We start from the raw sequence: 27,465 nt of genomic DNA, 5'->3' as shown, positions 1-27,465 counted from the left end.
CTTACTTAATAGTAAATAACCTTTTAGTTAGTATGACCAAATGAAAGTTCATGGGCCTTGAGATAGGTAGATTTGAATATTGGTGACATTGGTACAAAAACTTTAGGCACAAAATGTAAGTATGTGTGGATATTATTTGTTCGTTCCTGGGTACCCTATACTAGAGAACATCACACAAAGGCATTTTGCTGACTTAAAACATTAAATAGATAAAAAATATTAGGGCAACTCCATTTTTCAGTAAGAACAATCGGAAATAGACATGCATCTTTTACATAGAATTAGTAGGGGAAATAGGATGGGCGAATCGAAAGAAGATAAAAAAAAGTCTCAATAAACTGAGATAGAAATTCAGGTGACTGGCACTAGGTATATATATATATATAATCTGAACATAAGACATCTTTACTGTCAAGTGCTAGAAGGGGATATGTTGAAATTGGTTTCTAATTTGGGCATGCAACTTAGGCCTGTGGCAAATTAGTTACTGAAAGGTTTAGGATTTATACAATTTATTTTAAAGTATAATGATGAAGCTGGGCCTGCAAGACATTTGGTGGAGTGCCACGCCCGCCATGCCACTCCACGACACACCACACCACGCCAGGCCAAAAAGCAGGCTGTGCATTTATCCTACTTTGCTTGTTCATGTTACAGTCCTGGGTGTTGAGGTAGCTGGGAGACTGCCCCAGCTTGACAGGGACTGTACTTGTGAGTTTTCTAAATGAAACAATACTGCAAATTCTTCAAGATTGTTAGTATTATGCTGTGGACGGTGAGTGGGTCATTCATAATAAGTGATAAATGGCCAGCATCTCAACAACTTTAGCTTAACTGATGGAGCTAACAATCAACAATGTTACTGTATTGTATGCCTAGAGACACTATTACTGAAGAAAAATCGTTTGGGATAGGACTACAAATGCACAGAAACATGTTATGTAAAAGCTTGGATTGAATGCACTGAATTTTTGTGATTGTTTTTAACATGGTTTTGTACTTTGCTCATGGCAATGATGTTTTTCATTCAAGGAAATGACTAAATTACATGTACAGAGTACATACTAAACACATCTATCATAACATAAAATAGGTGTGGTACCAAGCAAGTAAAAACAAAACTTACCACGTTCTTTATATAAGTCCTTAATAAGATGAGGTGTTGGCCGGCCTGCAAAACTGTCACCTTGGTGAACAAAGGCTTCCTTCACGATTTGGAATCCGTTTATTAATACAATTTTCCTACCTCCAATATGCATGCCGATAATTTCACCATACTTTTCTGACAACTGAAATATATGTAAAATATTTTCATTAGCTTACTGGTTACCCAGTGTTCCACGTAAAAAAGGATTTACTTACGCCAAATTAATTGTTTTACAACATACAATATCAGCCTCAAATATGATTGTTGCATTACTGGATACGATGTCGATTGGCCCCAAATATAAGTAAGCATATTTTGGGCAATGTCGTAGGTGAAAATTCTAGCCCAGCAACATTAGGTCTGACACAACTTGAATTTCAAAGTGCCTTTCTTGATAAGGCGACCTGAGTAACTGAGCAAACTACAGAGGCATAGCTCTTCTATCAACTCCATTAAAAGTGTTCAACAGAGTTGTTGCAGGGGTTCTACTCAGGAACAGAACTATGCTTGGGACCAAAGAATATTGGCATGTGTGGACTGAGTTACCATGCTGCATCAGTATCAATTAGTTCGAGTCTGACAAGCAATAGTGCCTCACTTGCCCTCCTTACCTTTTCTATCCTTTCCAGAGAAACAAGTAAGTTGGCATCCCAGAACACAAAATTCTTGATCCTCTCAGTGATTGCTGTAACAGGACACATACTTTACTCTCACTCGCACTTGTCTACAATAAGGAAAACGAGAGACACGATTTATTTAAACTATCGTGCTCAAAGATGCAGTATTTGTGCCAAAATTAGAAAACAAATGCTTACCCAAAAAATTGTTAGCATGGTTAACAAACCACATACCATAAAAAGCCCTGTGATGTGATAAGACAGATTAGCCTAGATCCCCCTCCCTTTCTACTGGAGCTAAATGATTATATATCAAAGATCTCTGGGATTAGTGGCAGACCCTGTACTATAGGATACATAGATGGGCGTTCTACTTCTCAGCGGATACAGTGATCTTGCCTAAGGACCTTCGCTCAATGTGTGTATTTAGAACTTCTTTCCTCAGTTATATGACAAGACATGTTTGCTTACAAACAGCAGCTGCATTCTCGTGTTATGTCTAGGTGCTAGTGTCTGACCAGTGAGTATAAAAAGGGGCATTGTTGTTTGACCTTGTCTATGGTGTTTAGACTAAATCTCAGGCAACGAAGAGAACACGAAAACATATGCAGGTTCTGTGTGAAAATACAATGCAGCACAAAAACAGGCACCTTTATATAGTAAAGTGTGCAAAGGAAAATGCGGTCTACAAAATGTACAACTAGGCTAACATACGGAAAACGACAATGGACCATGCATGAAACACACAACACCCTCCCTTTGGTCAGGATAATAGCATGAAATAAAATACTAAATTACATAAATTAGAAGATAAACAAACTCAGAGCACACTGTGAAAATACTGGAATTTCAGAAAAGAATTGTCAGTTTGGAAAAATAATCAAATCATGATGTTCCGGAGGAATACATTATGTCACTCACCAATTCTAAGGCTAAGGACTCCATAAAGGAGTCCGACTCCGCATATGATGATTGGTCAACAGCCCAGGTCACAAGCTCCAAAGAACAAACATGATTTGCGGTCTTAGTCAATGCCAAGACAGCCACCAGGCAACCTACAACCGCATTAGTAGAGCCGGCATCCTGAGATTCATGTGTCGATGACCATGTTTTCTTGAAGGTTAGTGATTCAAACTTCGTATTGCGGATAAATCGCAAACCTAAAGGACAGTCCTGAAAATGGATCGCTAATGGACTCTCTCAGCAGTCCAATGTCTAAGGCAGCGGATGTCTGGAAAGCCAGGCAAATATCCAGTGCCCATTCAAAGGGGCACCAGAGACAGTGGAAAAAGAGTTGCACACCATTAAACAAGGCTGGTCTGAAAGTGTAGGACAAATCAAGATCGAGTTCCTGCAGTAGATATATACCATACATGTGAAGAATGTGCTCACGGTAGTGTTGAAGCGGTTCTAGTCCCAGAAGGCCTGCAAAAGGAACATTATTTGTGGAGAAGCAGGAACAGGATGAGAATGCCGCAAATTAGGAATAACAGCAACAAGCATCCTCTAAATACACTGAAAAAAAATGGAGTAGATAAAAGCCGGGATTACTCCAAAGATAGTTTGGAATGTACTAACAAGGCCTGAGCCTTCAACCTTAAAAAAGTGGGCGAGGCCAGCCATACATGAGGCATTCAAAATTTGACGCACAAATTCTCTGAAATGCAGGGGAAGGTTTGAATTTAACAATTTCACAATGATTTCATTTCACTGGAGGTTCTAGCCCTCTGTATTTCAAAGGTTTCACAAGCAGATGTGAGAGCTACTTCTTGTTGAAACAATAATGCTTTGACTCTGCTTAGCTTGTTGAAACCTGCCTTCAAAGATGGAATGGAAGGCCACAACGCGCTATCTACGATCCCATGCGGAGGACGAAAGAAGACATTGTTGCAACAAGTGACTAACTGGGAAATGGACAAAACATATGGAACTCCAGCTCGCATTCCGCAACAATTTTGATCATTAAGCATTAAATTACCCCCTTTAGAAGGTACTGTATTGAAAGGGAGAACTGCAGGACTGAGATTTCTTTTAAATAACAGGTCAAATTAGGCTTTGAAGTATTACATGTGCCAATGATTTTAACATGTTTACAAACAAGTGAATATATTCTTCTCCAGTAATAAAACTACTTCCTTATTGGTACCTTTACAGTGATATATAAAGTGGAAATTACCATAAATCTTGAATGAAGCTACTTCCAAGGGGTTCATATCTGCCTCCAGTTAAATGTATATTTCAAGCTGTGAATTGAAATGTTGAGATACAGTGAAATGACACCGCATATTAACCACACAGCCGAAGGCATTTCGGTTATAGTGAATGGGAGTTGTTCTAATTTTTCTACATTCAGCATTGTGTAGGTTGTGTGTTTCATGGCCATTATTTGTTGTTCGCGTGTTAAGTCAAAAGGCAGAAATAAATTGCTGCAATTCAAATAATGTCATGGAATGCACACATTTTTGAGTGTTTGAAGCATCCAGTTAAACTGTATAATAAATCTAAGCAGACTTCGATCATGATACAGCATTGACATGTTATACTGCACAATATCAATAACAGATGACTCCATGTTTTTTAAATTGTAAATACAAGATGACAATGTATTAATGCTACTATCAACAACAGAAAGCACTTTATCCGAATAATCTTGATAAATTTGTCCTAACCCCTTGGCCGCGGCGGTAATTCGGCTGCGTCTCTGGGGGGTAGAGGGGTCACGTGGCACCGCCATGCTTGACAGAACCACGCCGTCATGAGCACACGCCACCCGTGGGTCATGACGGCATGGTTCTGTCACAAGCATGGAAGGGGTTAAACATGCAGTAGCGTCCATCTGCGATAATTTTCAAGTTTCATTATTTGTACCATATATAATATCTTTTAGAATGTGGAGATTTGAGACCTAAAAGAAAATCTGATACATTCACGTCTTCAGACAGGAGAGAAAGATGTTGTTTAACTGCAGACAGTGTGGAATGTTCCAACCATTGTTGACACAACTTTCCAACCGAGCAGGTGGTAATAATATCAGAATGTATCAACTGTGAGTATCGAGAATCAGGTCTGTTTGATTTAAACCCAGGTATGGAATTAAGAAAACGAGCGTGACAACCATTAGTGTCTACTGGCCACAACAACCACCCACCAGGACCTAAGAATGAGGAATTAAATGTACTGTTCTGCACCATGCTATTTAATTGCTCTTCAGTGTAATTTGTGAAACGTTGCCAATTATCAAAGTGGGCAACAGAGGAAATTGTCGGAGGGTTAATTTCCTTAAATTTTGCCAATCCCAGATAAGTAGTCTCCTGGATAATTTCATTCAAGAAAATCATTTGTGTGGGAAATAAACAGGCTCGGAGTAAGCTTCTGTTCCCCAAACCTGCCAAGCATTTGTTCCCCAAATCGATTTCAAATCAATAGTGTCCTTCCAGTAATCATAGCCTTTAAGGGTCAATTGGGTAACAAACACAAAAAACTGTATATATAAGCTTAGTCTGGGTAACCATGTATTTTTTTGGTTGGGATAAGAACTAATCTGAAATAATATGACGTGGGATCTGAAGTATCATATCCTATAAAATACATGAACTTGTCTTTTTGCCTTTTGGAACTCCCTTGTGAGGGAGTTGGACAATGTTCCCATTGTGTATAGTTAAATTGTGTACGCTGACAACTGGCTCTGTGCAGAAAATTATTGAAAATATTGACGATAACAAAACATATCAGCAGAATTAGGATATAGATCCTCTGATCCAAAAACAGTATAATATCTAGTTTGGAAAGCATAGAATGTACAGTATCAACATCCCAATCATCTGAATGTAACCCCAGTACTATTACATCACCATCAGAAACTTTGAACACATATGGTATTTGCAGGATCTCCGTGGGGCCAAATATGTCGAAAGATAATTCATCCCAAACAATCTCGTCAGTTACTGGAATGGTTGAAATGTTTACGAGGGACAAAGCTCTTTTCAGTTTATGCGATGACGAATGGGTGGCCAACACCCCTTCGACCAGTTCTGTAGCAGAACATTCCGGGAGATAATGGCAATTGATTAACAGGACAAAAAGTCACAAATCCAATCCATATGAAAATAAAAACCAAGAAGAGTATGATCAAGACATATATCCAAGGCGGGACTAGGCAAGTGCATTTCAACCATGAAATAAAAACACAAATCCATGCTGTAGGCAATTGCAAAACTGAAAAACTGCCTGAAGAAAAATCATCTTGATCCATATAGTACCTGAAGGTACTCAGCTGGACAACTAGGGGCTGTGACTGATCAGCAGGACTCAGAAAATCCAATTGGGAAGGATTCGCCAATGGTGGATCCGTATACATGACATATGCTGTAGAACACGTAATAGTATAAACATGTGTTGTGTCTGTCAATTTGTTGACAGAGGACTCAGCCTCCCCTTCTCAGCCGGGGACAATAAGGATCAGCGGTGCTTACAGGTTGTAAAGGTAAGTCTTGTGGAAGGGTATGATCACTCCATGGCATACTATTGGGAATCGGCCACATGGTGAAGTTTGACATACATGTTCGATGTAGACAAATTGTTTGTTTTTAGAACCTGGAAGTGGTGGCACGATCACAGTTTGTGTACCTTGTATGCTAAGAACCGGAACAGGAGCACTGTAAGTTGGGCCGAATTCCTTTTTAATCCCCACCTTTTCTAGAACGCGATCTCCAACTTTTGGAAGCTAGCCAGAAACTGTTGTTTGTATGTCTGATGCTGGAGAGGGAGACACAGGTAAGTATTTGCTAGATTAAGCATCACAGAACTTTTGTAGGTCCTGTAAGACAGCTGAATGGTTATCTACGTCAAAGGTGGCGGCAACCGCCACAATGTCTGGACCGTCAAGCTCTGGAACATACATATTGATGCCAAAAAGCACTTTGTACAGGTCTGCCCAACCAGAGATCTTTTGGGGAGGGTATTAAGTGGTTGTTGAACCCATAGAGATGGTTCAACCAACTATGCCTCGTACCTAATACTCTAGCCATTAAGGACTGCTTTAAGTCACGGTTCGTGCTTTCCACACCAAAAGTGTCCTCAGGCCTATATGGAGAAGAATAATGAACTTGTACACCCATGGACTTCATTGAATCACGGTGCGCTTTAGAAGCAAAAGCCAGACCTAGTCCTGAGTAGAATGCACAGCAAACATAAGTCCTGATAAAGACTTGCAAGTCTTTATTATCAGTTTGAGCATCAGCTGAGCTCTCTGGCCAAACCCAGAGGAACCTAGAGCAAAACTCATCTGCAAACTAGATAAATCTGAACGCAGTATCCGAAATCAATCGACCATAGTGATCGAGGTATACACAGCCAAAAGGCTTGTGAGAAATCAAGATATGTGTTTGTGGTGGATGAGAACAGTTGAGGTTTTCAACTGCTGACAGATGTCATAACACAGGGCATATTTTTGGGTCTGTTGGTATAAGCCATGCCACCAATAACGTTGTTGTAAAAGAAATAGTGGCAGCCACTACCGCATTGACGGAAGCTACACCTTCATGTGCGGCAACAATTAAAGCCTGTCTCCGTTGGGAATCACACGATTGCCAACTCCAGGAATAGTAACAAAAGGAACATTCTGCACATTCAAGTGATAAGAGTATTTAGAAGGAAAGCCCTTTGGTAAAGGGGTGCCGTGTTGTAAAGCATTCATGGCAGTCAAGATATCACTATTGATACGAGTTTTAGAGAGGTACACTGCTGCTATTTTAGCTGTGGATACTGCAGATTTGGCTTCTTCATCTGCTAGAGAATTCCCTACAGTGTGTGTTCCCACAAGTTGGTGACTCAATGTATGTATTTCATGAGTTTGTGGCAACCTATGGTTAAGATGTGCCACTTTAACTCAAAGCCGTTTGTGCTTGATTGTGCTACCCCTTGAATCTCTGAAATCATTTTGTCGACAAAAAAAATGAATTATCATTAAAGGATTGTACACAGTAATAGGAATCATACACTGTAAGTGTGGAGAATTCAGGATCTGTATTTTCAAGTGCAAGAAGCAAAGCTTTCAGTTCAGCTAACTGCGCAGTGCGGTCTACTAGAGACTACGGGCAAGTTATTTGGAGGTGAAAAACACCAACCAACATAAAAACCTAACCTAAAATGGCCGACTGGTGAGGATCTCACAAAGGGAGTTCCGCTCACTTCGGATCGTAATTTTCGTGATATCCCTGTTAGCCCCAGCGGCATCTGAACCGGACACAGAGAAAGAAAAAACTTTACCTTTAACAGAAGTTTACTTCATGATTAGATTCCTATCTCTCACCTTATTCAGATCTGATTGTTGGTCTGTGAGGTTCAGGACTCTGATCTGGACTGGTCTGGACCCCCGTTCACGTACCAGGTTGAAGGAGAAGAGTGGATCCAGTGAGTCTCCTGGACCTACTGCGACATTGATCTTGAGCACCGGAGGCATCCACAGCGGGAATTCCAGTGCCGGTCTCCTACCCGATTTCTTTCCCACAAAACCTCACTCCCTGTATGCTGGACCTTCCCTTGTCCTAGAAGCTGGAGAGATTGAGCTCATCCTCCACAAGGAGCACCCCGTGAAAGCGCATGCCATTGACGATCACACGGACCGGCGCTGACGTTAACAGGGCGTTTTGAAAACATGACGCCTCCCCTACCCCCTCACTGGTTGTCTGAGCAGAAAGGGAGTCAAAACGAGGCGGTCGCTCGTCCACGCTTGAGAGAGCGTTAATCTGTGATTGTTCTGTTTAGACGGCGGGATCCTGTCATGAGGGTTTTGCACTCGCTATGGATGCAGACTTGATTGCACACAATTGTCTGCTGACACTTTGTTTATTTGTTTAGTTGATTATTTGCTGAAGACTTGAGTGCACACAATAGGGAACCCATTTTTGGTTTATTGGATTATTTGATTATTTTCTGCAGACTTGATTGCACACAATAGGAAACCCATTTTGGGATCTCCTTTTCATGAGGAGGCAACAGTCACCAGCTACACCTCTAGTCGAAAAATTGGCAGCAAAATATACAACTATGGAGAAAGGACTAACCATGGCATGGTTTTAGTCAGAAAGAGACATAGGACTTCTCCATAAAACACACCAAAACAAAAATAAAGGAAGGACCAATCAATACAGTGCAAATAGAAATTGAAATAGGACTATACCCTAAGATGACCAATTAATGGAAAATGTGATAAGACTACCCAAACTTACAAAAAAAGCAGCCAAATGCTTTAAACACAATCTGCTAAAATCACACCCCGAAACCCCAATCTCAGATCCTTACTTCTCAACAAATAAAGGACACATAACTAATTACATCATCTTTTATACTAAGAGAAGAGCCCAATGGAGGAAAGCCTTTCCCGCCCTGTTCTCGATCTCTTCCACAAGGAAAACAGCGCATGGTCTCACCATCTCTATCACCCCCTACCCAATCTACAAAGCCACAGCAACAATCACCATCAATCATAATGGGATCATCCTCATTCAATCATCGAACCGTAGCTTAAACCTACTGGATAACATCTTTCCTCTCATCAAGGAAAAAGTTGTAAGATACCATCACCCCTCCCCAGCTGATCCCAATCTCAGTTCACTTCCTAACTCCCCGCCTGATTCCCCATCAAGACATTTTCCTCCTGTGACCCAGCCGGCTTATACACCTACTCCAGACCCAACAGACACCCCTGGAGATGACGTACATCCTTCTAAAACCGACTCTATCCGTAGCACCACTAATATTCCCACTGCCCCAACCACACCTCACATCCATACCTCCTCACATTCCGGCATTCCACCTCCTCTCCTGATAGACACACAGGCAGACTGCAATACAACAAACCAGATTACGATTCCTCCTCAAACCACATACATGGCCCAAGCACACCCTCCTTAGCCACAGTCCAAACAATAAGCATGTCACCACCCACACCAGACCCCATACTTGATGAGATAATATTATCACTACAACAAGTCAAAGAGGATCTCCAAATTCTATGTGACCTGATTCTACATCAACCCAAGTTCAAACATTCTGAATTAGAATCTAGGGCAAATCTCCACAGTAACCACTCTGAATTCATCCAATAGCTGCACGCACGCTCCCTGAATCATCAGCCCCAAGGTAGAGAACAGTGCCTTACTCCAATGCCTCAACCCATCTGGTACAAAAAGAAAAATCCTTTATCAGCTAAAGACCTTTAATACAGCACATTCAGACAACTTGCATAAACATTCTCTAATCCAAACAAGACCCTCCAATACTCATAGAGTTACAAGATACAATTCTAGAGATATAGTTGAAACCAACCTTATGCGAGTCCCCCTCACACACGAACCCAACACAACCCCCATCAAGGCTCGTCTACATGTATACTTCTAAACTGTAGATCTGCCTCAAGACATGCATCTGATATAGCGGATCTCATACTCACTCATGAACCTGACCTACTAATTTTGACTGAAACATGGCTAAATGAATCATCTACGCCCATCCTCCACATACTGGTACCACCAAACCATGTTATCATCGGACTAGATAGAACTGATATGCCAGGTGGTGGTATTGGTTGCATACATTGGAACAATCTCTCAGTGAACCACTCCCACTCACTGGTATTATCCTCCTGTGAATACCTTTGTTTAGACATCACTAGTAATAACACCTTCTACTAACCACCCGTGGACCTCACCTTCATCTAGTATCTCATAGATACTATGGGGCAGATTTATGAAGGCCTTGCGCCGCCGGTGCGTCACTTTTTCCCATGTTAAAAATGACGCACCGGCGGCGCAAGGCCTTCATAAATCTGCCCCTATATCTACAAATGTCGGACAACAAAATATTCAAATATTCCCTGGAGACCTCAATCTCCATTGGAATGACTTTGACGATTCAGCGGTCAATAGCCTTAAAGCTTTCCTCTCAGACCTTGACCTCACCCAAATCTGTAACAGCCCCACACATGATAGAGTCTCAAACCTAGATCTAGTCATTTCCAAAGCTGAATCCACACAGCTTGAAACGATCCTCCCTTGTGATTGGTCTGACCACCACATCATCACATTCTTCATCAATGAATCAGTAAACCTACACTCTGCCCAACCCACAAGAACTAAAATATGGAAGAGGAATCTAAAAAATGTCGGTGCTGACTTACTCATAACCTCCAGCCCTAACATCCTGCTTCCCCCAGAAGGCCTATCCGATGTCTGACTAATCACTACTTCTGCTACATGAACATGGTATTAAACATCTCCTTTACAATTGAAGAGAGTCTCCACAAAAGACTCAAAGCCATGGTACGATTGTAGTCTAAATGAGGACAGACTATCCCTAAGATTTATTGAAGGACAATGGAGATCAGCGCCATCCTCTGACCACCTCAAGCCACTAAGAACCACGAGAAACTCCTAGTACAGAAAGATCAAACGACCAAAAGCAGATTTTTTCAGTAATCGATTAAACCAAGCCAAGAACCGTCCCAAAAACTATTTGAACTAATCAAAACACAGTCTAAGGGAGTAGCTCACCTCCCCCAAGCTAAGCCAGACACAACACCCAATTGTGAGGAATTTGCCTCCTTCTTCATTATGAAGACAGAAAACATAAAGACGGACCTGCTCAACGACTTAATAACCCATACTGACACTCACATGGACACTTCATCGCCCCCTCTAGCAGCCCCACTCATATGCTCACCAAAGTTTAACATTGAAAACAACACATGCTGGTCCTCCTCCAATACATACAGTGAAGAAAGTATATTAAAAACACTCATGGCTTTGAATCCCTCCAACCACTTTACAGACCTTCTTCCTGCAAACTACATAAAAGACTTCATTCCACTGTTATTGCCTCTATGGACCAAGATTATAAACACCTCTCTCTTGCAAGGAATTATCCCTGAAATCCTTAAACCTGGGCAGGTATCGCCATCTTAAAGAAGCCAACGGTTGACTCGTCAGACTTAAATAATTACCTACCAATATCCAACATCCCTACTCTGGTCAAACGTTTAGAAAAATGAGTTCACATGCAGCTTAGCAACCACATAGATCATTTCAACCTGCTCAACCAATACCAATCCAGCTTCCATGCAGGTCACAGTACTGAATCAGCCATGACCCACATAATAGATGATGCACTAAAATCCTTGACCAAAGCGAAACCTGTTTGCTAATCTTGCTCAACCTATCTTCGGCCTTTGACACCGTGAAACACAATAACTTGCTAGATCTTCTGAAATACAGAATAGGATTATCTGGATCAGTTCTAAATTGGTTCACCTCTTTCCTTTAAAATAGATCACAAAGATTCAAGGTTAATCAATGCTTGTCCAAGCCCGTCCCAGTCACTTTAGGAGTTCCGCAGGGATCATCCCTCTCTCCTACACTTTTCAACAATTCATGGAACCGCTCACTGAACTTCTCAGCTCATCTAATGTCCATTATCACATGTACGCAGATGATACATGATTATATTTAAAGATCCCTTCACTAGAAGACATCAAATCTCATCAAACTAGCGCTTAAAAAAACGCAGACCTGGCTGACCGAAAACCATTTCAAACTAAACACCCTAAAAAGTGAATTCCTTCTAATCGCTCCTCCTAACCAATCGACCATCATTCTAGATTGGCTGAAACATCTAACAGCACTCAACCGCCAACCTCTTATTATCGACTCAGTGAAATCGCTTGGATTAACTCTTGACAGAAATCTCAACATGCAGAAACACATTAGCGCCGCAACAAAAGAAGCAAATTTTCAGATGTACACCTTGAGAAGACTAAAACGCTTCCTTCCCGCAAATTTCTTCAAACTGGCAGTTCAAGCACTAGTAATCCCAAGAGTGGAATTTGGGAGCGTCTCTCTTTGCGGTCTTCCCAGATTGACTACGTCCCCTCTAAGAGCTTCATTCAACGCAGCAGCTAGATTCATCACAGGCGCCACAAGAAACTGTCACATCTCTCCTGACCTTAGAGTCCTCAACTGGCTATCTTTCAATGCCAGAGTTCAACAGAAAATCGCCTGTATGATACACGAGGCCATGCATCACAACACTCCAAGTTATCTAGCTCAGAAATTGGTGCTTTCGTGTGGTCACAGATCCTCCAGGAGCTCCAGTAATCTTCTACAGAAACCACAATGATTTGCCAAGAAGAAAACATACAATCAGGCCTTCTCGGGGATTGCTCCCAGGATTTGGAATGCATTGCCCCCAAAAACTAGACGGAATCCTTCTACTGCATCTTTAAAAAAAGAAGTGAAATCTCTTCTCATGTCTAAATTTACATGAACTATGTATATAACTTGTAATACGTTTGCTGGTTTGTATTGGACATACCGATATTTCTCAGTGCTTGTTTTGTTCCTTACATCTGCCCTGTAAAGCGCTCTGATACCCACAAGGGTCTTGTTTGCGCTATATAGAACCTTCAAAATAAAAATAACTAATACCAATTATGATGGTGCATGTGGCAGAGTACTGCTGCTTATAACCTATAGCAGGTTAAGCTGAACCATCAGTGCAAATGATATGTTTATAGTGATCAAGAGGTTGAACAGTAGAGGGCAAATGATAGACATGCTCACACTGTAGAAATTATTGTGTTTGCAAAGAAGGGTCAAAGACAAAGTCCACATCTACAGCTAAAGATGTAGCCCATTGTATCCATCAAGAATGGCGTCCATTTAGGAACGCTAGCTTTTGTGACAACCTCTAAGGCCGGCACGGGTGTAACAACAATAATGCGTTTTCCTTGAGCAAGCAGCCATTCTTTAAGAATGGCCATCTGGATGGCAGTCAATATTTTTTCAGTGGAAGCAAAATGTATTTCCGCAGTGGAATATATATGCAATTTAAATACTATGGGGACTGTTTCACCTTTATTGAAGGTGGGATATGTAAATCAAATCACACCCAGTAAAACTCACATGATGAGCTTCGTGGTATTAACACATGTATATAAGTGGCGTGTTTCAAGCAAGACAGATTGTAAATATCACAGCATTTCTGATGTCCAATGCATTAATCAGATATGTATATTCTGCCAAAATTAAAAAAAACGAGGAGGGACTGCAATTTTTTAAGTGTGTTCGGAAGTTGCAATTGTGCACATTTCTCCAGAAAGTGAGCTGCATTACTCTTTCCCTCATATCCTAAGAAAAGAACACTCAGAAACGCTATATTAGATTTTTTAAAGTTGATCTTGTAACCAAGTTCAGCAAATCACAATATTATGCGATCTACTCTCACCAAGTGGGGGTTTAATTAATTGTCCATTAGGTAGATGTCATCTATGTAGGACAGAGCATCAGGGTCTCACGATTAATGGTACAAAGACTCCCTGGCTGTTCTTATAGCCCATAGGAAATCGTGCATAGCACATTTGAAAACCTAGGGAGCTAAAGGCAGACCAGTCTCAGCTCTCAGGAGCTAAATTATGACTGAAGATAACGTTGGAAATGTCCAAAGTGGCTTTGTATTTTTTTATGGATAACATTATTAATGAATGCCGTATAGTGTGTATTTTGCACTGCAAATGTGCCCGTAAGATTGTTCTAATGTCTATAGTCCAAGACAATGCAATAGGAATGATTTGGCTTCAGAACAGGAGAAAGAGGATTATTCATTTGAGAGACACAGGGTTCAATTACTCCCTGGTTCTCCAGTTGGGATAGAATTTCTTTAACGGGTGCTTTAGCATCCCGGTTAAGAGGATACGGTGGCTGTACTTGTGGTATAGCCTGTATAGGAATAACATGAAAAGGGGAATCCTCATCCCAACTCCAATAATTACAATAAAGTGCAGGGGCCAATTCAAGGGGCAATTCAGATGTATAAAAAGTATTATTATTAGTGTCCACAGCCGGAAATGTGAGCCATGAGTAAAAGACCTCAAACGGAACGCTGCGTTCACTTCAACTACAAAAAACACTGGAACTCTCCCATTAGGGACTTTGTGTTGTCGGTCTGAGTTAGCTCCATTAGCCACTGGTTGCGCCATAGTCAATATATCAGAGATTCAAAGTGTAGCACAAATATGGTATAAACCTTTTAATATTCAAGCCTGAAAAATCAACAGAACTAAAAATTGTGGAGGATAAATCTCTAACACCACAGACGTCTCTGGTAAAAGGTACAAAGGTATTGTGGACACGCACAAGCACTACTCAGAGTTCCCGCAACTAAGTACCTGACCCAAACGTTGGTGGCGCTGTTGCAGGGATTCTGCACCTACACAGAAATATGTGCAGGAAAACATGACCTCAGTGTATAGGGGAATAACAACCTACTACATTAGTACCCAAAATCCCAAAACCGACTAGCTATAGTGTCTCATTCGTTCTCCTCCAAAAAAATCACAAAGCTACAAATGATTAGACAACCCAGAACACAACACTCCTGACTCTCTCAGGAATCGCAGGAGCAAGACATACTCTATCGTGCTCTACAATACAGTATACGAGCCACTACCAGCAGCAAAATGCATTAACTCAAAACAGTTAGCATTGTTACAATTCCATAGAGTAGAAAAGGGGGAAGTCATTATAAAGACAGTGGAAAAATAACTTTAAGGCCTAAGCACCCTGCCCTTGGTTGGAAGAAGTTTATTTATATAAAGGACGATCTCTGGGCTTTGACAGCAGGCCCTTTACCTTAAAGTCTGGATGTAAGGTTTAGATCATAGGAACAGTGAAGCTCTTCTCCATGGAAAGGCTTACTCCAAGTGTGTTAAAAAAAACGTGCAACCCTGTAATATCAAAGCACGAGTCTCCAGCATTGCAGCTGTGTTTAGCATGTTATATCTAGGTGCTAGGGACTGACCAGAACAGAATAACAAGGGGCATTGTTTATCGACCTTGCACATCGTGTTCAGACTAAACTCCAGGAAAAGCAGAGAACGCGAAAAGCAGACCGTTCTCATGTGAAAGGCACAAACAGAGTCTTGCAAAAACAAAGGCATGTAGTAACGTGTGCAAAAGCAGCATCATGGCAGCAAAGCTCATGCTAACTTAGCAATAACGACAATGTCCCTAAGGACCATATAACACCTCACCCTTAGTAAGGTCATAGGATATAGACAAAGGTCCAAAACAGAGTTCAAAAGGCAAGCAGAGTTCAAAGCGTTTTTGAAAAAAATCAAATTGGGAAAAAAATATTCTCATTAGAGCGAATTATAAGAGTGCTGTCTACAGGATAATAAAATTGTTGTGAAGGAGGCGGTGAATCCATCAAAGTATATGATCCTAAGAATGCAATTCCCTCCAAAAGTTAATCCCTATTGTTAGTTGAAAAAAGGGATGCCATCCAATTTAGTAAGTTGAAGGAACAAACGGGCTCCTCAAAGTCAGATGCCTGCAAAAGCATAACTGGACATTTTGCGTGATATTCGATGAAACTCCGATGCAGGACTGTCTACGCAGCCGCACAGACATCCCATTCAGCTAATACTCCAAGTCCTGCTGCACGCACCATACGGCCATCCCCAGAACAAGCCTGGTCATGACTCTCCAAGGGACCCATCAACTGGTTAAAATCCAGGACTGGACAAGACGTATTGGAGAGGCATAAATCCATAGCCCAGTAGAAGGGGCAACGTCGACAATAGAACACTGATTGCACGGAAGTAAAGTAGGCAAAGCTAAAAGTCAATCCATAACTCATGCCAAGCATTGCTAATGGCAAGCAGCCAAAAACGTGTCGAATCCGATCACGGTACAGCTGTAACTGGCCTGGTCTGGGCATTACCATAAGATGAGCAGCCTTTGCGCAGCAGGAACAGACGAAGCAGGCTTCCACCACCTAACGACAATACTAAGGGGAACCCTACGAAGAAGCTGGAAAAAATAGAATGAATAAAAGCCGGTATTACTCCAAATATCGCTGGAAAGAAGTCACAAGGCCTAATCCCACACGTTTGAAAAAATGTGCAAGGCCTTTAGTGTCAGACGCAGTAAAGATTCGATGTATAAGCTCCCCAAAGTGAGGTGGGAGGTTAGTGTTCAGAAGGGACTGTATTTTGCTAGAAGTCTTAGCCACAAGTAACTCTTAGGTCTCTTGAGCCGAAATGAGAGCCACCTCTTGCTGGAATAATAGTGCTTTGAGCCTGCTCAATTTGTTAAAATATGTTTTCAAAGTCGGAATAGAAGGCCAAATGGAACAAACTAGACTCCCATTTGGGGTTGGAAAAAGCATATTGCTACAACAAGTTACGCGCTGGGAAACCATTACTAAATACGGGATTCCTGCCCGTAAACACAGCAGGTTGTTCAAAATAAGACAAATGCCGTTAGTAAGCAAGGTAAAAGCAGGAATTTTTGACAGCACTGATGTTCCTCTTAAAAAACAGGTGAGATTAGGCGCCGACACATTACAAGCGTCGTGCAATATAAAGTGCTTACAAACCAGGGAATGTCCTACTGTAGAATCGTAGTCCTCTCCTGTAAGAAAAACATCCTTACCCTCACCCTGACATCTATAAGTGAAAGGTAGGGACCACAATTCATGTAGAAATGCACTACCCAGTGGTTCTAAACAGCCAATCGGAAAATGTTGCATGCACAATTTAAATTGAAACAGTGAAAAGGGAGAGAGACAACCCCATGAATTAACCAAACAGCAAAGTCCATTTCCGCTACCGAGAACGGTAAGGGTTCTAATTGTTCAATATGCAAATGTGTATATGCAGCATCTTTCATAGGCATAAATCTTTGTTTATTAGTTAGATTAAATGGCAAAAACAAAGCAGTGGCATTCAAATAATCCCAAAGTACATTTCCCATTTGAAGAGTTTGCAATGTCCATGCAAATTGCATAACAGATCTCATTTGATTTTGACCATGATATAACAGATACATCACTTTGAACATTATCAATAGCAGATGAAACAATACTCTCCAACGTATAAATGTGTAATGAAAGTGCATTGATGCTATTGTCGACCACAGCAAGGACTTTCTCCAATTTGGCTTGATCAATTTGGCACAAACGAAGCGCTGCCTCAACCTGCGAAAGTTTCCAAATTTTGTTGTAAGCGGCATAAATAAATCTTTTAGATCGAGGAGACCTAGGTCCTAAGATGAAATCGGCCAGATTGATGTCATTCGACAACAGTGTAAGGTGTTGTTTCACTGATGCTAATGTGGAATGTTCCAACCATTGTTGGCATAATTTACCCACCGAGTATGTGGTGACCGAATGAGTAAGTGGATAACGAGGATTCAGTTTAGTCTGAGTGAAACCAGGTGTTACATCATAAAAACGCTATTGGCATGCATTAGTATTTGTTTGCCACAACAACCACCCAGATGAATTAATTTCAGAGACATTGAAAGTTTCATTTCGAAACAATGCTTGCAGTGCATCAATAGTATAATTTGTCTGAGTGCGCCAATTGTCATATTCCGCTAAGGACGGAATGGATGGGGTATTTAAATTTTTTACAATTGCCAAGCCGAAATAAGTGGTTTGGTACACTGTATCATTCAAAAACAAAATTTGAGCTGGGATTAGGCAGGCACGATTTAAAGCCTCAGTTCTCTGAACCTGCAAAGTCTTCGTGCCCCAGATTTTTTTTAAATCAATGGTCTCTTTCCAGTGATCATAACCCTGTGTAGCTAATTTAGTCCTAAATGAGTTGGCATAAATCAATTTAGTATGAGTCAATATAAATTTGGATTGAGATGACACCTGTAGTTTAAATAAATAGGATTCCGGAGTAGAAGTGTTATAATCTGTGAAATAAGTAAATTTATCTCTCAGAGTTTTCGAACTCCCTTGTTCGAGAGTAGGATAATGTTCCCATTGAGTGTAATTAAGAACAGGTCCTAACGTGTTTGTTTTATGCAAAAAATGATGCCCATAATGTTGAAAACAAGAGATCAGCATAGTTGGCAGAATTTAAATACAAATCTTCAGCATCAAAAGCAGAATAATATTTTAAATCTGAAAACAGAGCATGTACTGCTTGCACATCCCAATCGTCAGAATGAATGTCCCGTGTTTCCACATCTCCTGAGACGTGAAACACGTATGGCACCCTGAGCACCTTGGTCCGACCGTGAATTTCAAAGGCTACTTTGTCCCAAACTATGCCATCTGCAACCGGTAATGCTGAAATGTTCACAAGTGTCTGATCACGGTTCATGATATGGGATGATGTGTGAGGGGCCGGAATTCCATTGACCAAGTTCACAGCAGAGCGTTCTGGCAAATAATGACCATTGATGAGTAAAAAGAACACTGTCACAAATCCAATTGACATGAAGAGTAAAATCAGGATAAGCACCAACCAAATGTAGGTCCATGGAGGGACCAGGTAAGTCTTATTGTACCAAGAGAAGAAAATACTGAATTTTGTTGGTGGGTCTGCCGAGCTGGATGTCGAGGAGGATGAGTCAGCAGAGAAGCTGGCATGATCCCCAAAGTATCCAGTTGCAGTTTTATTAATCAGAGGTGGCAGTGCCGGTCTGCCTGATGTTGTCAAGGACTGGTCGGCACCTCACCAATGGGATATTCTGTAGGATATGTATACTGGACATCCGCATTGGAAAATAGGTTGGACAGGTGAAAGGTCAACTACAATGTCCATCACTTCCTTAGCCACACGAGGCACAGTGGAAGAGGATGAAGTCAGCAGATCCAAAGAAATTGCGTTGCACGAACAGCAGGCGTGACACTATTCAGAATCGGCCACATGGTGTAACTTAACATTGTCCACTGAGATGTATCTGTTGCCTTTGCAACCAGGTAAAGGTGGTAAAATGACTGCATGAGTACCCTTCAGTCCAAGCACAGGAACTGGTGCACGATAAGAAGGACCAAATTGAACAGGCAGTCAGAGCGCAGCGATGACGCGCAGCGGGTGCGCGCCGGAGGTGCGCCAGAGGTAAGCCCGTTTGCGCCCGTTCGCGCATCGGACGCGCTGGGTGCCGGCGGGACCTCTCTTCCAGCAAGATTTAATACCGATAACGATCCTCGTCACCAGCAGCACGCCATCAGCAGAAGGGCTGATTCTCTGTCATGCGGACTCTTAAATGTTAGATCTCTCAGTAAACATGCTGAAGAAATCACGCTGCTCATCGACTCTCAGGAGTTAGATGTACTCTTCATGACAGAGACCTGGACTTCCACTCACTGTCTTGTGGAGTTGGGGCTAGCGTGTCCTCCGGGCTTTAAGATCCGCCATAATCCTCGGGTTGGGTCTAGAGGAGGAGGAGTGGGGGTGATTTTCAGAGAGACTTTAGATCTCTCCTTGCTTGACACTAAGACCATTTCAGGTTGCGAACTTATGGGCTTCGCTATTAATGACCAGGGGGGCACACTCCACTCGGGCCTATTGTGCTACAGACCTCCAGCCAGGGCCTTATCGGCTGTCACGGAACTCATTGATGTCATCTACGAGTTTGCCAACTCGCATAAGAGGATGATAGTGTTAGGTGATTTTAATCTATGGCCAGATGGCCCTACCGACTCTGCCTTTAAAGAGCTGGTCCAGGCCAACTGCAACATCCAGCTACAGCAGTTGGTACTCTCGCAGACACATGTAAAGGGCCATGCTCTTGATCTCATCTTTGCGGATGCTGACCAAGTGGCCATTCAAAGCATCCTTCCTCAGTGCTGGACGGACCACGCACTTGTACACTTCCATCTTTCCTCCCCCAATCTAGTTATGAAGAATTGTAAATCAGGAGCCACCAAGGAGGGCAGACAATTGTCGAAGCTATTGAAATTGTCTCCATGCCCTATCTTGCTTCCAGAAGGCACTAGGCTGGGTGATAACGTGGCGGCCAGCTATGATATTCTTAGCCAACGAATTCTAAGGTCTTTGAATTCACTGGTTCCCGTCCGAAAAACCAGAAGCAGAACTAAACAGGCAATGCCATGGTTTACATAAAAACTCCACCAGCTCAAGCACCACTGTAAACGGGCTGAGCGGAAGTGGAGAAGGCAATACCTTGAGTCTGACAGAGCTCTTTTTAAACAAGCCCTGGCAACCTATAAAGCCCAGATTAAGCAGGCCAAGGCTAGCTTCCTAGAGGAATCACGTCTAGCGGCGGAGAACAAGTCTCAGACCTTATTTAAAATCGTGAAAGCTCTGGCCTCTCCCGCCAGTACTGTCAAAGACATTCCCGCCACCCAACCCTTATGTGATGCATTGTCTTTGGCTTTTGAGGATAAGATCACAACGATCCTGAACAACCTTGCCTCATCGCAAGACTCTATGGCCCATACTCTGGACCACTCCGCCCCTTTGGCTGTTCCTGGGTTTAATGCCAGTTCAGCGCAATTAAACATCTTCCCTCTTCCGTCCTTCGAAGATTTCTGTGCTCTGGCAGAGGGAGTATCTTCGGGATCACCGCTAGATCCTCTTCCACCTAAAATTTGGAAACTCTTTCGGGAAGAACTTTTTCCGCCGCTCTTCTCCATCTGTTGTCAATCCCTCGAGTTGGCACAGGTCCCGGATTGCTGAAAGATGGCAGTGGTATCCCCTCTCTTAAAAAAAGACTCTCTGGATCCCACCTGTCCAGCAAACTACAGACCTATTTCGCTGCTCCCATTCCCAATTAAAATCTTGGAGAAACTGGTGACTAAACATCTCTCCAGTTTTATGGAGAGCAACGCATGCCTGGACGTGGCCCAGTTTGGCTTTAGACCTGCCCACGGGACGGAGCCCGCCTTGGTGACAGTGCTAGATGACCTGCAGATGCGGGCCGACCAAGGTCGAGCGGCATTCTTAGTACTACTCGACATGTCGGCCGCGTTCGACACGGTCAGCCACATGATCCTGATTAGGAGATTGGAGGAAATAGGGGTATCGGGATTAGCGCTAGATTGGCTGGTCTCCTATCTCGATAACCGTCATCAAATGGTTGCCCTGCCGCCCTTTAAATCTAACATCAGAAAGGTGGGGCAGGGCATGCCTCAGGGATCGGCCATCAGCCCGATCCTATTTAACCTCTACCTCCGCCCCCTGATTCAGTTGATACAATCTTATGGCATAGCAGTCACCAACTACGCGGACGACACTCAACTGGTCTTTGCGTTTGAGGGCAAGGAGGCAGTGTCGCAAGAAACTTTCCACCAGTGCATGGCAACCACGGTGACTTGGTTGAGCCGTAATTCTTTGCAATTTAACGGTTCCAAAACCAAGGTGCTGCACTGTTCTCCGGACCTCTCCCCTAGGCCTCTGCCTTCGAACTTCTGGCCTTCTACCTTTCAGGAAGCTGGCACGTCGGCACAAGCAGTCAGAAAGTTGGGGGTGATGTTCGACTCCAGTATGCAGTTGGACGGTTCGGTAAACAAAACAGTAGCCACCTGCATGGGCCTTTTGCGAATGCTGCGGAAAATATTACCGATGCTCCCGGCACAGTCCAGGCAAGAAGTAGTGAGAAGTATCATACTAAGTAGGTTGGACTAATGCAACTCACTACTTCTGGGGGCTCCAAAGACCCTGGTGGCAAAACTGCAACGAGTACAAAACCTTGCTGCCAAACTGGCTCTTTCACGGAGTCGGCTTGCTTCTTCTTCAAAAGCACTTAGGGAGCTTCATTGGCTTCCAATCCCTCAGAGGATTGAGTTTAAGGCCCTCTGTCTGGTACACAAAGCCCTTCATGGTCAAGGCCCCTCTTCTTTGCAGAAGCTGTTTGCCTGGTATGTACCTACCAGACCCCTTCGTTCGGCTTCAGCATGTACGGTGATAGTTCCCAAAATTCTTAGGATTCGCCTAGGAGGCCGCTCCTTCAGATTTACAGCGGCAAAATTATGGAACTCTATACCTCTTGACTTGCGCCGCACAGATGACCTCATTTCCTTCAAGAAGGCTTTGAAAACTTTTCTGTTCCCTAGAAACTGTTAAAATCCCTTGTTAGTTCCGCAACTGTCTGTACACTGTGATATGTCATCTCAAGTCCAAGCGCCAGGATACCCGTGGGGTGACAGCCATTGCGCTATATAAGAGCACCAATACATACATACATACATACAAATTTGTTTTTGTTCTCCAGCTTTTCTTGTACCAGATTTCCGGTTTTGGAAAGCCAGCCGGCAACTGAAATCAGCAGTGCTGCATCAGCCGAAGAGGGTAAATGTTCAGTTGCATAGCTGTCACGGGTCTTTTGTGGATCCTGTAACACAGTAGAATGATTATCTATATTAAAAGTTGTGGCAGCTGCCACAACTTCTTGACCATCAAGGTCTGGCACAAACATTTTAATGCCAAAGAGCATTTCATATGGGGTCCGCCCCCAGAGATCTTCTAGGGAGATTATTAAGTGCATTTTGAACCCCATACACGTGGGATAGCCAGTTCCTGGGCAGTACCTAAGACTCTAGCTGTCAAGGATTGCTTTAAGTCACAGTTCATTCGCTCCACAATTGAATTGCTCTCAGGCCTGTATGGATATGAAAACTGCACCAGCACCCCCATCAACTTCATCGCCTCCTTGTACGCATTAGAGGCGAACGCTAAACCTTGGTCAGAATGGAAGGTGCCACAGGCAAACATCCCGACAAAGACACGCAGATCCCTATTGACATTTCGAGCATCAGCACTGACTTGTGGCCAAACCCAAAGGAATCTAGCGCACGAATCAACTGCAACAAACATATATTTATAGCAGTATCAGAAGAGAGTGGACCGCAGTGATCAAGATACACACAGCCAAAAGGTTGATTAGAAATACACAGCTGAGTTTGAGGTGGGCGTGTGACTGTAGACGGTTTGATATGCTAGCAAATGTCACAAGAAAGTACATAATTATGAGTTTGTTTATATAAACAACGCCACCAGTAACGTTGCTGTAAAATAGAGACTATCGCCGACACACCTGCATGTGCTGACTCAATGCCCTCATGTGCGGCTTTGATCAGAGCAGGTCTGAGGTCCAAGTTGGGAATCAGCTGTTCCCAACTGAAGGAATCATAGCATAAGGAGCCTGTTCGGGAGTTATGTGATAAGAGTATTTTGAAGGGCAACCCTGTGGATAAGCGGTTCCCTCTGTCGTAGCAGCCACCGTTGCCAGAATATCATTATCTATTTTAGTCATGGACCTTGTAACTGCTGCTACAGAACAAGTGGCTACTGCAGATTTGGCGGCTTCATCAGCCAAAGAATTACCAAGAGCATGTGCTTCCACACGCTGATGGCTAAGAAAATGTATAACATGTGTGCGGGACAGACGTTGTTTAAGGTCTGCAACTCGAACCCAAAGCATTTTATGCCTAATTGCGCTGCCTTTAGAGTCGATAATCATTTTAAGACCTAAAGACTGGACACAGTAATAGGAGTATTCACATTTAGATCATCAAGCTTGAGAGGAAAAACAAGAGCTCGCAGCTCCGGCAGTTGTGCTGTAAATTCTCCAAGTGCCTGAGTATCCACAATGGAAGACTTAAACTCTCCATTAACAATTGAGCCAGCAACTATTGCGCAAGCTGCTGAATACGCTTGTTTGGAACCGGTGGCCGGTTGAGCCGAGCCATCGGTATAAATGATGCATTCGTACTCATGTAGAGGAAGCAGAGACAAGGGAGGAGGATGAACGGCCGCAAAAAAGGGTCATACATCTGGCCCAAAATAAGTATTTGGTGCAGTGTATGGGCCTAATGTGGATGATCCCACTCTCTTCAATATTTTAGTGTTGGAATTGTTGGATTGGCAGGGCGAATTGATAATTATGGAAGATTTTACAATCCTATCTTGCTTAGTTTTCAACCGGGGACAGCAGATAAGATTAAATGGCCCTTCTCAATCCCTAGGCACTTGTTGACTGATCAGGAGTTTATCTTGTTCATCCAAACCTCTTTAACTGAGTAATAAAAATAATGAGAACGATATGAAGGTAGTGTGCCAGGCGTTAATGCAGTTAGAAACTCTCCATGCTGAGAAGATTAGGCTTGGGGGTTTAAATCATGAGCAACTACATATCTCATTATTAGATAAACGCTTACTTATGGGCAGGATGTTAAAAGAAAGGATTGATGCTGTTTTTAATAAAAATCGCTCTCTGCAATATGAATACGGTGATTGGGTGGGGAGTTGGCTGACACGAAATCTAAAGGAGAGATAAAAAGCTACAAGCTATAAGTGGAGAAGATGGAACTATGCATGCATTCCCTCATTTAATAATAGAACAAAATCTCCCAATTCTATTTGAGACTCTACACTCTGGCCTGCTCACTTGATAAAACAGAGCTTGATAAATATTTAAAAAGCTGCAATCTCCCACGTTTGAATGAAGAAGAAGCTGCCCTTCTTCATAGCGATATTACTAACGAGGAGATTTTGACAGCCTTGGCTGCCATACCTTTGGGTAAGGCTGCAGGGGATGATACTTTGCCAATCGAGTTCTACAACACCTTCAAGAACCTTATCTTACCGCTAATAAGTGAGGTAATACATCAGTTTGGGATTCAAATGGAGGCGCCTAATTCCTGGGATATGACTAACATTGTTTTCTTTAAAAAAAAAAGAAAAGGGGAAGTCAGCTGACGACTGCTGATTATACCACCCTATATCTCTTATCAACTCTGATGCTAAAATCTTTGCTAAAGTTTTGGCCAATCGGCTAGCTCCTCTTATGCCTGTCCTAGTTTCGGACCAGAAATACGGTTTTATAATAGGTAGAGATACCACGGCCCATGTTAATACAGCTATCACTGCATTTGACATTGTCAAAAAGACAACACTTAACATACGGATGGTGTTACTAGATGCAGAGAAAGCATTTCACTGTGTGGTATGGGACGGTTTATGGGCCACATTAATGGCTAATGGGTTAGATGGCCAATATAGCAAATGGGTCTGAGCATTATATATTAAACCAATGGCCAAATTAATATAAACCAATTTGCGTTCTGCCCCTTTCTAGATACACTGAGGCACTCGGCTGGGGTGCCCACTCTCCCCATTGCTACTTGTATTGTACATCGAGCCGTTTATTCGATCACTTAATCTTAATGCCTGCATCCCTCCATTTAGTATTGGGTCAAGTGAATTAAAGGTTACTGCCTATGCTGACTACATTGCAGTTTTCTCCTCTGACCCAGTGACAGCACTTGCCTCAATTCAAGAGGAGGCAGGAAAATGTGGCTGCTTTTCAGGCTACAAACTTAGCGCTCATAAAACCCAAGTTCTTCTTAACTTTTACCCAGCTGCACCAATAACAGGGGGCTGCATGACTACAACCTATCTTGGGGTGCGCATTTCCTCTCAGGTTGAACAGATATGGAGGCTTAACTATGAGCCATTGTTGCAGTATGTCATCCAAAGTTTAAAACATTGGAATAAGCTTCCAATTACTATGATTGGCAGATGTAATATTATTAAAATGACCATCCTGCCTAAGTATGGTTATTCATATGGGGCTATCCCCTTACGCGTTCCCAATTTTTATTTTAAGAATCTAAAAGGTGCGGTTAATAGCTTTTTATGGGGATATAAGGAGGCAGGCCGAGCTATACGATCACTTAACCCCTAGCGGGGTTCATCACAAGCACCGTGCCCCCCCCTCCCCCCGCACCATGGCGGAATTACCCTAACGGCGAAGGGGTTACATTTCCCTATAAACAAGGAAGGCCTGGTTTTAAATTATATTATTGGGCGGCATTTAAAGGACTCCTCCAAAGTCTTCTGTCTATTAAGAATAACTATTTGTGTTTGTATCTTGAGCTTGGATTGGATAGGAAAATGTTTTTGTATAAAATTAATGACCCTATTTATTATAAAAGAGTTCGATTCAAGATGACTAGAGACCTCGAGGCATGAAATCTTAAACCATTGCTCGCTGTCCTCAAATGACTTATGACTCTAATCTCCCTCTATGGGATAATCCTATCCTCCAAGAATTGTCCATGATGCTGTTGGCTGATGTTGGGCAGGTTATGGGATTGAACGGCTTGGCCAGCTATATGATCCTAATGGTGTTCAAACTTTTGCCTGTTTACAATATGCACATAACTTCACACAACTATTTCTTTTAAGTACTTACAGTTAAGTGACTATTTTCTAAGTTGACAAATGATTCAGACATCGCATAACTCTGACTTATTGACATACATATTAGATACTAATCAAAAATCACAAATTAGTACATAGTTTTTACAACTTTGCCAATCTAGGAGGGATGATAGTCAGCGTCTGACCGCCAAGTGGATCAAGCTATAGGCGTAGCCATTACTGCTGTAGAAATAGTTTCCGCTTTAGATACTTTGAATGGAGCTATTCGCTCTACCAGTTCAAAGCTGCAGCAATTTCGCACCATCTGTATGCTGTACTATACAACTGAAAAGATCACAAAATGGGCACAAACAGCACAGGGAGAAGGGGGAGACAGGACGCTCTGCCTGGAATTCGGAATGACTGCCGCTAATATTGTACATATGTTTTGTACTTGCCCCAAGCTTGATACTTTTTGGGGGGAAGTTACTCAAGTTATTGATAGCCGTTGGGGTTGGATTTCTCTCCCACTACAAAAGAAAGTATGCTAGGCCACAAAGAGGAAGCTAAACGGTGGTTGAGATTTCTTTTTCTCCATCATTTTAGTGGCATCTCGCCTCTGTATTGCAAGAGCGTGGATCTCGCCGAATCCCCCTGTTGCATTAGAATGGTGGGCAATCATGAAGGATCTCTGTGAGAGACAGCATGCATTAGCTAAAACTATAGGTGCGTGCTCA

The 27,465-nt window shown here is 42.5% G+C and overlaps 1 protein-coding gene across 1 annotated transcript in view; it reads right to left on the bottom strand.

Annotated features, from left to right (window-relative positions):
- LOC144798817 (cytochrome P450 2J2-like) overlaps positions 1-27,465 on the bottom strand; it is a 266,692-nt gene that overhangs the window by 190,111 nt on the left and 49,116 nt on the right. The window contains exon 2 of the mRNA XM_078669866.1: positions 1,127-1,289. Coding sequence (XP_078525992.1) covers positions 1,127-1,289 — 163 coding nt within the window. The remainder of the gene's footprint in view (positions 1-1,126; positions 1,290-27,465) is intronic.

This window comes from Lissotriton helveticus, chromosome 1_2 (genome assembly GCF_964261635.1).
Source record: "Lissotriton helveticus chromosome 1_2, aLisHel1.1, whole genome shotgun sequence".
Taxonomy (NCBI): domain Eukaryota; kingdom Metazoa; phylum Chordata; class Amphibia; order Caudata; family Salamandridae; genus Lissotriton; species Lissotriton helveticus.
This window is presented reverse-complemented; position numbering and strand designations above follow the sequence as displayed.